Here is an 11,881-nt window from a genome sequence, read left to right on the forward strand (position 1 = left end):
GCTTCCACAGGCCCGGCCCTGCACGAGTTTGTCGGAAAACAAACAAACAAATAAATAATAATAAAAAAACGCCTTCATCACCAAAAAATGTGTTTTGGGCAGTTACCTTGTATCAAATTACAACAGGAAAATGAACACCTCCATCCTCTGCCAAACCAGGCTGGCAGGATTACGGAAATGAGGAAGAGTACGTAATAATTACCAAACAGCACACAGTAAACGTGAAAATCAAACCAAGTTTTTATTCAAAGCTTCTATTTAAATGACAGCATATCCACTCTTCTGCTGTTAAGTCATGCCAAACTACAACTTAATCTTTCAAAGTACTGAATAATTCAAGATTCCTTGCATGTAATCACTCCTTAATAAAATGAAAAGCGGTTTTCCACATTTGTTTTTTTTTTTTTACCTGATATTTTACCCAAAACTTGTCACAACACAAAACAAGTACAATTCAGTGTACTTGTCAGATCTGAAGAAATACTCTGCAAGTTGCCCAAAGCATTACAGTCAACTGGGAAAAAAACAGTAATACTAAAGAAAAAATGTTAAAAATCAATGCTATGAAGTTACAACTCCAGTCTGCAACTGGCTGGTAATTACCACAGTCTTGTGCCCCATGAAATTCTACATGAGATCAGTTCTGAATTATGACTCAGAAGTACAACAGATTTACATTCAGGGCTCATTTTGGGATCAGACTATTTGCATGCAGCCAGCTAAGCATTCAAAAACACCTAATTTGAGAGTCTCCAAACCTACACATGCAAACTACCAGTTTAATACATAGGCTGAGAAGCCTAGAATGACTACAGTGTTTCACATCTTTAAACCTGGACGACTTTAAAACAGAAACAAATGACCCTGACACCTGCTAAGTTTAGGAACTGAAAGCAAAAGTTAAACCGTATCACTGGTGCAAAATTATTTACATTCAATGACTTAATTTCATTTTTAATTTTCAATTACTCTTTACTTAAGTGCATCAATACATGACTTAAAACCAAAACAAACTGGGTTAATGAGATTTTCAACCACAACAGGTTATTAGAGAACATGATCCAACAATTGCAGTTCCTGGTGTAAAATCTCGCTACTTTTCTGGAACAGCTGTATGCATCTGGTCAGTCTCTGTCAAATTATTGGTAAAATTGTTTCCTCCTCTCGTATAAGCAAGAGGGAAAGTGACTTCCCTTCTCATATGAATTTCCTGACCTTCAACGAGAAGAAGGAATTAAAGCAAGCAGGTCAGCAAATAAAACTTATTCTTTTTTTATATCCCTTTATAGGGATATAAACTTTTATATCTCTTTACAGGGATGTACGAAAAATAGCCCCATAAGCAGGAGCTTAAAGAAACAAGAATAGAACCAGAAAAACCACACAAAACAAAAAGTCTGATCTGAAAATAGATTTTAAACGACTGTAGCTAAAAAGTTTTGTTAGCACATTAGGAATCTCTGGTTGCCTTCAAAGCAAAATACAGAAAATTATCACCATGAGACAATCCTCTTTGAAAGTATACAACATTCATGAAGTGACAAGATACCCTACTAAACATTTCTTATCAGCATCTGAGCACTAGGCAGCATTCTGCAACTTCATTTATTTGGGAAATACATGAAATCACACTGTTATCACACTTGTAACTATCTGCGGAAGTCTATTTCCTAGTTGTATAGTGAAAACTTTTCTGCAGTGTTTAATTGATAGCTGTACTACAGTTAGTGAAAACAAAACTGGCATGTTATCCTGAAGTAAAGCAATAAGGTGGCTTTATGCACGGAAAGTACGGAGGCTTCTATTTGCTAATAATCACATAAAAGCAATACTTTAGAACTTAGTGTTTGCTAATAGGACTCCTAAAATGGTTTACTGCAAATCCATACCACCATGTAAATAACCCCTTTAGCAAATTCAAGTGCCAAATCACTACAGGGTCCAAAAATATCTGAAAAAATGTTGCCAATCGTTTACCTTTGTGTAGACTTTGCAAGCCTAATCATTTTCAGATAAACCCAACAATGTGCAAAAGTTCCTAACCACGTTAGGATTAACAAGTGCTACCAAGAGATTCTGCTAAAATCAAATCAGAAAAGGTAAAACAGCAAAGTCAAGCCTCATACCTTGAGCAGTCACAGTGACAATCCTTAATGATCTTACGTTTTCCTGCATGAAGTAGTTTCTTCCCTTCTGAAAGCTGAGATAACCAAGCTTTTTGCCTTCCGCCTCAGTGATACTAGGTAAAGATGTACTCACACCAGAAAAATACGGTTTCATTGCTGCTTAACATCTTCAGACCTACCACTTAATATAAACTTGCTTAAATAGATAAATACTTTTTTTTGTCAGGCTTCTTTGGCCACATGTACCATTCTGCTAATCACAAACACTTTGTTTAGAAAGTGCTTCCTGTGAAAACTGCTTCAAATAAATGAGTTAACCTTGCAAAATCTAGCTTCCCACAACACATACATTTGTCAACCCTGCATTATGCATTCCTTTATTTACAAAATACTTAGAAACTTTACAACTATCTTTTACCTTAAAAAAAGTGCAATTCTCTCACCCCATGTGATGGGGCAACAACATTCTTCATAAATTCTACAGAATAGCAGCCTATGATAAGCAAATAAGGTGCTTAGCTTATTTATACTCAGGATCTAACTGGTTAAATACCACCAGTAAGTACATTTTGTATAGGCAGACTCTGTTCCGATCTACTGTCGCAGCGGTGCCACAGCTAGGTTTGCAAGCTCAATAAGAGCCAGTGCGCCATGCATGCGTTCACGCTGTTCCTGGAGGCGGCGGCAAGCAGCTGAATGAGCGCTGTTTTTCTCTTCTTCATCATCCTCTTCATCAGACTGAAGATACTCCATGGGGTCCTGCTGCTCCTGATCTGTTTTCTGTATTGTTTTACTTTTCAAAGCAGGAGCCCGCTGTTCTCTGGTCTCCCAGTATCTACAGAATTAAAGTTAGTAAATGCTTTTGAAATACATGCAACTGACTTGCACATCAATTCAAAGCCAGCAAAAACCTCCCACATAAGTACTAGTCTGCATATGACTAAGCGCTGCATTTGGCTTTATCTTTCACTCCTTATATTTCAGCTGTCAGAAACCTTCTTTATTTATTATTTTAAGTGTGAAGTGCCCACATGAACATCTGTGACTGATTCCTTCTCTACATGGTGTTCCAAACGCAAATTCAGCAAGACACTAGCACTAAACAGAAGGTATTAGTAGGTGCTGATTAAACAAAGAAAAGTATTTAAAAAGAGAAAAACCAAAAAACAAATACAAACAAAAAAAATCCCCAAAAACCCAACATAAACCCCTGTTGCAACAACAAAAAAAAAAAAAACCAAACAAAAAACAACCAACAAACCCAAACAAACAAAATAAATAAAAAAAAGATCCAGATAAGTCTTGTGAGGAACTCTGCCTTAGCTAGTAGTTCGTTTCTTTAAGGAAAGGCAAGGCCAAACTGATTTGTACTGGAGGAATAGCTGCTTTTTGTTGTTTTTTTTTTACCCCAAGAATAAAATGCTTTCCCAGATGACCCTTGTAAGTACTTAGAGAAAGATGACACAATGAGGGACAGAACTTACTTTGCTAGCCACTCAGCTACAGCTTTATTGTCAGCCGCCTCCTTCTTACTCAGCCTGTCTGTAAGCTCTTCCCTCTTCAGTCGGGCATATGGATGTTTGGGGCAATGACGGTTTGCATGCGTGAATCTGCTTAAACATCCTTAAAAAAACCCCACAAAGTGATAACAAAGAACATGTTACAGAAAGCAGTCAAACAACAAGTAAGTGCATTATCTGTGGGATGAAGCTGCTGCTGAATCCAGCTTTCCTCACTCATAAAACCCTAGGCTTGGTTGAAAACAGCAAGCTCTAGCTGCGAGGTAAAAACCTGACACAGCATTTTATACATTAGTATCAAGTGACAGAATTACTGATAACCTAATTACATAATAAGATATGCAATCCTTAGCTACATATCTGCATGATTATGCAGATTTTTGTGTGGTTCCTCTCTTCCCTTGAAGCTCATCCAAAATTAAAATACAAAGCTTTTATGGATCTTTGCCACATGCACATGCTGCCTGTTTCCAGTACTGGTCTGACCCTAGGCTGAAAGCTGCTAATCTTTCCTGACGGCTCACCATTCTCTGAGCAGACGAAAGGTTTCTCCCCTGTGTGGAGACGCTGGTGGGTTTTGAGCTGTCCACTCTGAACAAAGGCTTTCCCGCAGTCTGGGTAGTCACACAAATAAGGCCTTTCACCTTAAAAATAACAAAAGGACAGAGTTATGAAAGCTGAATATAAAAAGAGGAATCATAGTATGGAGTGGTGGTCCCTGACTTAAGACTTAGACAAGCAAGCTCCCATTCTACCCATTCAGACACCTGTACCTACTTAAAAAGCCCTGGTATACTAAATAGCAGAGGCACACTTTTACCCCACAGAAATCTTTACTTTGAAGTACATGCTTGATGCCACTGGATAATACAGCTATTTCGGGGGGGGGGGGGGGGGGAGGAGGTGGACAGGGGAGGAAGAAGAAAGTAGATATATATTTTCCTTGCCCTATTTTCCAATTAAAGCCTCTTGCACAGAGAAACTTATTCCAGACTTAAGCCAAGAAGGTTTTCTTAGGGCAGTCATCAAGGAAGAATTCCTCATGCAAACAGCAACGAGAAGAACAGATGTAGCAGGCATCTCCTCCGTCAAAAGGATCTGACTGTAGGCAACTATGCCAGGGCATGCCATGTCATCACCTCTCAGGAAGAGTGACCAAATGAGTGTGATACTGACTTGCTAGGTCTGAGGAATAACAACAGGGTATGTTCTGCTTAGTTAAGTAGTTCAGACAACACCTAATGCAACCAAGTGAAATAAAATCATCTTTTGACCAAAAAGCACAGGGAAACTGCTGTTCAATATCAGTATCTAGCTTAGTTTTAGTGATTTGAGTCAGAAAGAGACCATGTGAGCTAAGAGTTTTCTGAAGTCTTGTTTTGGGTGGTTTTTGTTTGTTTGTGTTGACGGTTGTTGTCTGTATTGTGAGCTGCATTAGTTCACACTTTATTGCAAATAGAGTACTGGTGGAACATGAAGAGGGTAAAAAATATATTTACTTGTATTAAAAAAACCCCAGCATCTCCGGTTTAGTTCAAGCTCAGCTGGGTATTGAGTAGGTTGATGCTACATTTTAACTGGGAGTTGTCTCCTACAAACAGCTCATTCATTGAATTTGCGCTACCACCTCCACTGGAGAAAGTGAATTCTAGGGAGACACAACTAATTTTGAGCATTTGAACTCTTTCTTCAACATTTAAGCTACACTTCTAGGGTGTTACACTGCCCCACAAGAGTTACCAGCCCCTTTTTAAGTTACTGTCTCCTCTGACAGCTAACCTTCCATATCTCTGTGAAAAATATACTGGCAAGAAGGAAACAAGTCACAAAGAGGCAGTGAGAATAGAAAGCGCTACATATAGAGCACTGCACTCAAGAAAAGCCCTCCCTCTTACAAAGTAAGCCCATGACAGCAGCACATGAAGTATTTACATGATTTGCCTGGCCTATTCTATGCTTTCCCATGACAAATACTGTTATAAAGACATCCATTGCACTAAGCATTGAAAGAAAAGTATGATTTATTTAATAGGGTCAATAAAATACTAACAGGTTGAGTTTGTTGAGGGTTTTCTATGTTTTTTGGGGGGTTGTTCTCTTTTGTAGCTCCTTCCCTGCTGCTTCCTACGCGGCTCACACCTCTCTACTCACCGGTGTGCGTTCGTTTGTGGGCCTGCAGAGATTTCTCTCGCGGGAAAACCCTGTTGCAGATATTGCAGCGTATTCTGCTGGAAGAATGCTCTCCTTCGTTAATCAGGTCGCGGACGGTGTCTGCTCTTGGACGACCTCGCCTTAGCCCATCCTGCATTAACACAGCGAGGAGCTGGCATCCCGCACGGTCCCACCGCTGCGGTGTAACCAGAAACATGCAACTTTCCCTGAAGTGACTTTTTGCGTCGCGTCTGTGTGACCGAGGGGCGGTGACAGCGTTAGCGGTTTACCGGTAACCACCTAACGCGCTCTTTACGGAGGTACGACCGGCAAGTGCCAGGGGGGTCATCAGGCACCACCAGCACTCTGACGTGCACTAACGAAATGGGGGGAAGCAGCACAACTGAAAACAACTTCTGTGTGTGGCGAGGGCTTTTATTTCCTCTCTCTTCCCTAGTGCATAATGCCAGGGGAAGGGCGGGCGGCAGGCAGGCAGGCAGGCAGGCACCCACTTCCCGGCTCCACCGCCTCCCTCTTCCTTATCGCCCCTCGCGGCACCGGGACGCGCGCGCCGCTGCCGGATATGACTTCACTTTAAATCTCCGGGAGGAGGCGGGGGAAGGGCGCGCAGTCACCCTTTAACTCTGCCGCGGCCGCCCACCGCGCCCCGGGCCCTCACTCACTCACCTTCAGGTGCCGGTGCCTGCCGCCTCCTCCGCTCGGGCTCCCGGCTCGCTCGGCGTCCCCGGTGGCCGCCCTGCCCGCTCCCCCGAGAGACGGTGGGAGAGCTGGGGGCGCGGCGGCGCCGCCAGGGCTGAGGGTCACGTTGTGGGCATTCTCTCCCCAGCGCCAGGGGTAGACCATAAAGTCGCTGAAGCCGGGGCTGTTGGGAACGGGCGGGGCGGGCGCCGGTTCCTCGCCGACTGCCGGTGAGGATGGTTTGATCGGGGTCGTTTTGATAACGGAAACCAGGACGCGCTTCGGGGAGTCCTGGCAAAAAATCACCGGGGGACCCGGCGGCAGTCTCTCCGCCATCGCCGACTCCTCGCGGGCACCGGCGCCGGGAAGCGGGTGAGGGAGCGGTGGCTTAGCCTCGCTGTCTGACTCCGCGTCCCGGGACGGGGAAGGAGCTATGGAGCGGCACGGAGGTCCAGCGGCCACCGCTCTGGCCCACCTCAGCCACTCATCGCCGGGAACGGCTGCTCCCGGCGGGATCTCGGTGCTTTCCTCCCCTCCTCGGCCACCCCCGATCGGATCCGCAAAGTCAGCGCCCACCCCAGGCCATAGCAGTGGCCGGACTACAGCAGCCGCAGCCTCCCCACACCTTTCCGAAGCGGCGCCGACTCCTCTTGCAGTCCAGGTCCTAGCGATGCCCGAGGAGGAGCCGCCACCACCCCTGCGCGCCCACACCCCAGGCCGAGCCCCAGGTTTTCCCGCGTTACGTTTCGCGCCTGAGCGTAACCAATCACCCACCCCGGCGCCAACGTCACGGACCGGCGGTTCCCGCCGACCAACCGCTAGGAGGGGAAGTCAAAGGCCACGCCCTCAGAGGCGGGGTTCGAGCGGGACGCGGGTTCTCTTCTGCCGCCCTATTGGGCAGCCGTCCGGCTCGCCGGCGGAGTTCGAAACTGAGTGGGCTTGCGGACCGCCCCGCCCCCCCCCTCCCGGCGGCTGCCCGCCCGCCCCGGCGGAGGTGCTGACTGGCCCTCCGCGGGGGGCTGACGCGCTCTGGCGGGTTTCGCGCGCCCTGGCGGCGGCAGCAGAGTTTAAAGAGGCCGCGTCCCGAGGCAGCGCCCTGGTGGGGCCGGGTTCGCTTTCCTCCGCCCTCCCCGTGCCGCGGCTCTGTCCGCAGTGCTGGTGGCTCGTTTGCGGACACGGAGGAGTCCCCAAGAGAGGAGGCGGCCGCGGCGCTTGTACCGCTGGAGGGCGCTGTGGTGCGGCCATGATGGCTTTTGCGAGGTGTTTGAGGGCTGTGGCGCTCTGCCGCAAGCCAGACTGCCAGGGGCCAGCCTGTCCCGCCGGGCATTGCCAGTGTCCCTGTGGGACAACAGGCACCGTCCCTAAGGCTGAAAGAAGCGGGAGGCGGCTGTGCCAAGCGGCTGCCAGTGCTGGCACGGGTCGGCAGGCCACCATGGGCCGCGGCTCGGGAATTTTAGGAGTCTTCTCAGGCATGAGATAGTAAAAGTTTGTGCCGGTTACCAGTGTCAGTGTATTACTGTTTGAGGAGTGTTGGTGTGTGGGTTGTTTTGTTGGTGTTTTTGTTTGTTGTTTTGCTTGTTTGTTTCCCAGTCTAATGTAGTTGCTCAGGTACTTTCACTGCAATTAGCAAAACGGCATCTTACCACTTACATTTCCAGCCTGCATCCTTTGAAACGGAGACCCAGTCCAGTTCTGCAACCCTCTAGCACAAACTGTATACAGGGCGGCTGCCGGTCCGCGGCCACAGGAGGTGGGGGTTGGTCCCGGCTCTCAATCATCTGTGTGAGTTAAGAGGTGCCTGGCTAGTGCGAGACAGATGCGGTGGTAGCGAGGAATGGTTTGGGAATACGGTGGCATACATCGACTTGGCTTTGGCTGGTAGAAACACTAAAAAGAACACCATAAATTTCAAAAACTACACGACTCAACGCTTCGAGTAGCACACGTAGCTGCAGAGGAACTCCAGTGACAGCGGGAACTAATGTTACGATTCGGTATGTAAAATTGCATATGCTGTGAATGGTGCAAGGCATTGCAAATCCAAACCAGAATGGTTTGGATTAGAGAGGACCTGTAGTGTTTTAAACCCAGGCAGTAATTCAGCACCACACAGCTGCTTGCTCACTCCTGCCCCTTCCACCTTCCCTGGGTGGGATGGGGAGAACAGGATAGTGTAAAACCCACGGACTGAAATGAGAACTCGGTAATAATTTAATAACCAGAGTAAAGTGAAATATATTTTAATAACTAAAGTGAAATATAGTGATAATACCAACAATACCAATACTGATAATAATAGGAACCAACAAGAGAAGAAATGAAAGCTCAGAAAACAGCAGTGATGCACAATACAACTGCTCACCACCTTCTGCTGACCAATACCCAGCCCGAGCAGAGATCAGTCCCTTCTGGGTAACTCCCCCAGTTTATGTATTGGGCATGATGTGCTGTGGTATGGAATAGCCGGTTAGCTAGTTTGGGTCAGGTGTCTTGTCTCTGCTTCCTCCTGGCTTCTTGCATCCCTCCTCACTGACAGAGCATGAGAGACTGAAGAGTCCTTGATCAGTGCTATTTTTGGCTACTTCTCAGAGAAGTTATATGTATATATATACATATATATATATATAATAGAATCATAGAATAGTTAGGGTTGGAAAGGACCTTAAGATCATCAAGTTCCAACCCCCCTGCCATGGGAGGGACACCTCACACTAAACCATGTCACCCAAGGCTCTGTTCAACCTGGCCTTGAACAACACCAGGGATGGAGCATTCACAGCTTCCCTGGGCAACCCATTCCAGTGCATCACCACCCTCACAGTAAAGAACTTCTTCCTTATATCTAACCTAAACTTCCCCTGTTTAAGTTTTAACCCATTACCCCTTTGTCCTATCACTGTAGCCCCTAATGAAGAGTCCCTTATTATTTTTCTCTTTTGAAACTTCATAAAAACAAAGCCAGATTCCACAAAACACCATATGGTTAGTCTTGCTGCTGAGGTATTTCTGAATTCCTATCCAAAGATGACCTTCAAAACACCTGTTGAAGCTGCAAGCACATTGTCTGTACAGTCAATAAAAACATCCTTTTAATGCCATTTTTCATATATATAGTATAAATTCAGGCGGCTTTGATTCATATTTGTAAAGTGTTTTAAATAAAAATAAGGTTTCAGAAATTTCTAAAAAGCTCTCTGGGTCCAGTATTTGCTGAGGCAATGTAGTGTGGATGCTGTGATTGATACCAAAAGGCTGCACAAAAGCCTGCGAAAGATTTGGTAGTTTTGTTATGTGTTGTGGTAATATGGTGGCATTAATGTATTTCCACAGAATAAAATAGGGTAAAGTAGTTTTCCAATTACTTCTTTTCACTGAAAATGCATGTAATTTCATCTTGCTACAAAATAAAGCAACTATTCAGAGGCAAGTACAGTTGATCTGGATAAACATTTACAGCATTTTATTGTTGTGTCATATTCATAGAAGTACCTTCAGAAATTCTTAATTTGTTGTTAATTATGGCTAGCTATTCTTTACAATTTCAAAACTGTGCATAATTAATAATGATATATTCTCTTTGAAGAGTTAGAATTTCCTTATTCAATTTGAAGCATGTCAGAGCCTGAGAGCTTTGACTTGACCACCAGGATTTCGTAAAGCTGTTTGTGAGCAGACAATAGCCCTAACTTAGTTGCTGTCGTTATTTCCATTGATAGAATCACAGAATGCTTTGGACTGGTAAGGACCTTAAAGATCATCTAGTTCCAACCCCCCTACCATGATTGCAGTTTCACAAATGAGGATGAAGCTGTTAAAGGGCACAGTATAATGAAATCATTTTTATTCTGCAGCAAGGAAGCCCTGCATACGTGGGTCTGTATGAAGGCTAGGGGAGACAGTGATTATGTTCAAGGCTCAGAATAACAGGTGGAGGATGTACTGTGTACTTTGACCTATCTGCACTCCGGGACAGAGGGAGGTGGTTGTTATGCTGCCAGTGCTGTCTCTAATCCCGCTTTATGAAGTAGTACAGAGCCTGATTTACTTTCAAGGACTTGTGCTAAGGATAAGATTAATTTCAAGGCAAGGTAGGATATACAGTGAAGTTATCATAATAAAGGAACTGCTAAATTTCTTATGAATGACAAGAATAAAAACAGAGTCTAACCACAGAAATAACACAGTTTAACCACAGAAATCTCGACTGCAGTTGGCATTCTTTAGGTGAATGTGTCTGAAAGGCTGAGATTTTTACACCATGCGTTTGGGGTTGCTGTAGCTGATGGAGGGGGCAGGGGTGGTTTTCCTGCACAGTTGCCTGTCCACTGAACACTGTGAATGAACCTTGTTGAGTCATAGGATCACAGAATCCCAAGGGTTGGAAGGGACCTCGAAAGATCATCTAGTCCAACCCCCTGCAAGAGCAGGGTAACCTAGAGTACATCACACAGAAACTTGTCCAGGTGGGCCTTGAATATCTCCAACATAGGAGACTTCACAACCCCCCCCTGGGCAATCTGTTCCAGTGCTCTGTCACTCTTACAGTAAAGAAGTTCTTCCTGACGTTAACGTGGAACCTCCTATGCTCCAGTTTACACCCATTGCCCCTTGTCCTATCACTGGATATTGCTAAAAAAAAAACCCAGGAGTCTTTGTGCTGTTGGTTTTCAGAGTTGGGAAAATGATTTGCAGCTCACTCCAGGCATTGCTGACACTGACCCACATGGCTTCTACAGTTATAGGGTGCCTGCATGTACACTCTCACATCATACAAGGCTTAGTGATAGCTTGGGGGCTCTCCTGGTTTTGCTGAACAGAGCAGCTTTCCATGTTAGACTCTGGAACCTGTATGTCTCACCCTTATGCTGCATTAGTAAGCTGTTATGACCGCAGGGGTTCACCAATGTAAGGAACCAACACCACCACTGTTTTAAGTGGAAAGAGGCAATTAAAACACTTCGAGGGAATACAAGGTGAATTTGTGAAAGCGTGCTGGGTGCTTGAAGCACAGTTGCACTGAGAGCTCGCAGTACAGCGTTTCATTAAGGTCAGTCGTTAGTGGATGTGGATTGTATCAGAAGGCACGTGGGACAGTTATGCTAAAACATTACATTACAGTCTCTTACTGAAAAACCTACCCAGGCACGCACACACAGACGCGCTTTGCCAGCCCCGTACCACCGACGGGCAGCACGAGAGCGCACCTTCAGAATGCCATGGCTCATGCATAACTAATACTACCGGGCTCCCTGAGGAGCACACCCAATTGGTCAGTGCCCCATTATTGACGGTGCAGGTGCTGCACGCTAATTTGCCGTAGCAGCACCTCAGGGGCGGGGCGAAGCCTAAAGGCGCTATTGCGGATTGGTTTCTCGCTCTTGCCGT

The 11,881-nt window shown here is 45.5% G+C and overlaps 1 protein-coding gene across 1 annotated transcript; it reads right to left on the reverse strand.

The window, feature by feature from the left end:
• Positions 1–222: 222 nt before the first annotated feature.
• Positions 223–7,206, reverse strand: ZNF367 (zinc finger protein 367). The gene is made up of 5 exons (XM_005154920.4): positions 6,485–7,206; positions 5,798–5,948; positions 4,171–4,290; positions 3,611–3,749; positions 223–2,961 (listed from the first exon to the last, which is right to left on the reverse strand). Exons 1-5 carry the CDS (start codon positions 6,830–6,832, stop codon positions 2,721–2,723), a joined length of 999 nt encoding a protein of 332 aa, XP_005154977.1. The 5' UTR covers positions 6,833–7,206; the 3' UTR covers positions 223–2,720.
• Positions 7,207–11,881: the final 4,675 nt, after the last annotated feature.

This window comes from Melopsittacus undulatus, chromosome Z (genome assembly GCF_012275295.1).
Source record: "Melopsittacus undulatus isolate bMelUnd1 chromosome Z, bMelUnd1.mat.Z, whole genome shotgun sequence".
NCBI classification, from domain to species: Eukaryota; Metazoa; Chordata; class Aves; order Psittaciformes; family Psittaculidae; genus Melopsittacus; species Melopsittacus undulatus.

Bases quoted from the DNA above. Each gene is read 5' to 3' on its own strand.
- ZNF367 (XM_005154920.4), bottom strand. From the start codon at position 6,832: ATGGCGGAGAGACTGCCGCCGGGTCCCCCGGTGATTTTTTGCCAGGAC. The intron at 4,291-5,797 runs GTGAGTAGAGAG...GTTATTTTTAAG, and splicing joins CCACAAACGAACGCACACCG to GTGAAAGGCCTTATTTGTGT. The intron at 3,750-4,170 runs GTGAGCCGTCAG...GGTTTTTTTAAG, and splicing joins TTTCGTCTGCTCAGAGAATG to GATGTTTAAGCAGATTCACG.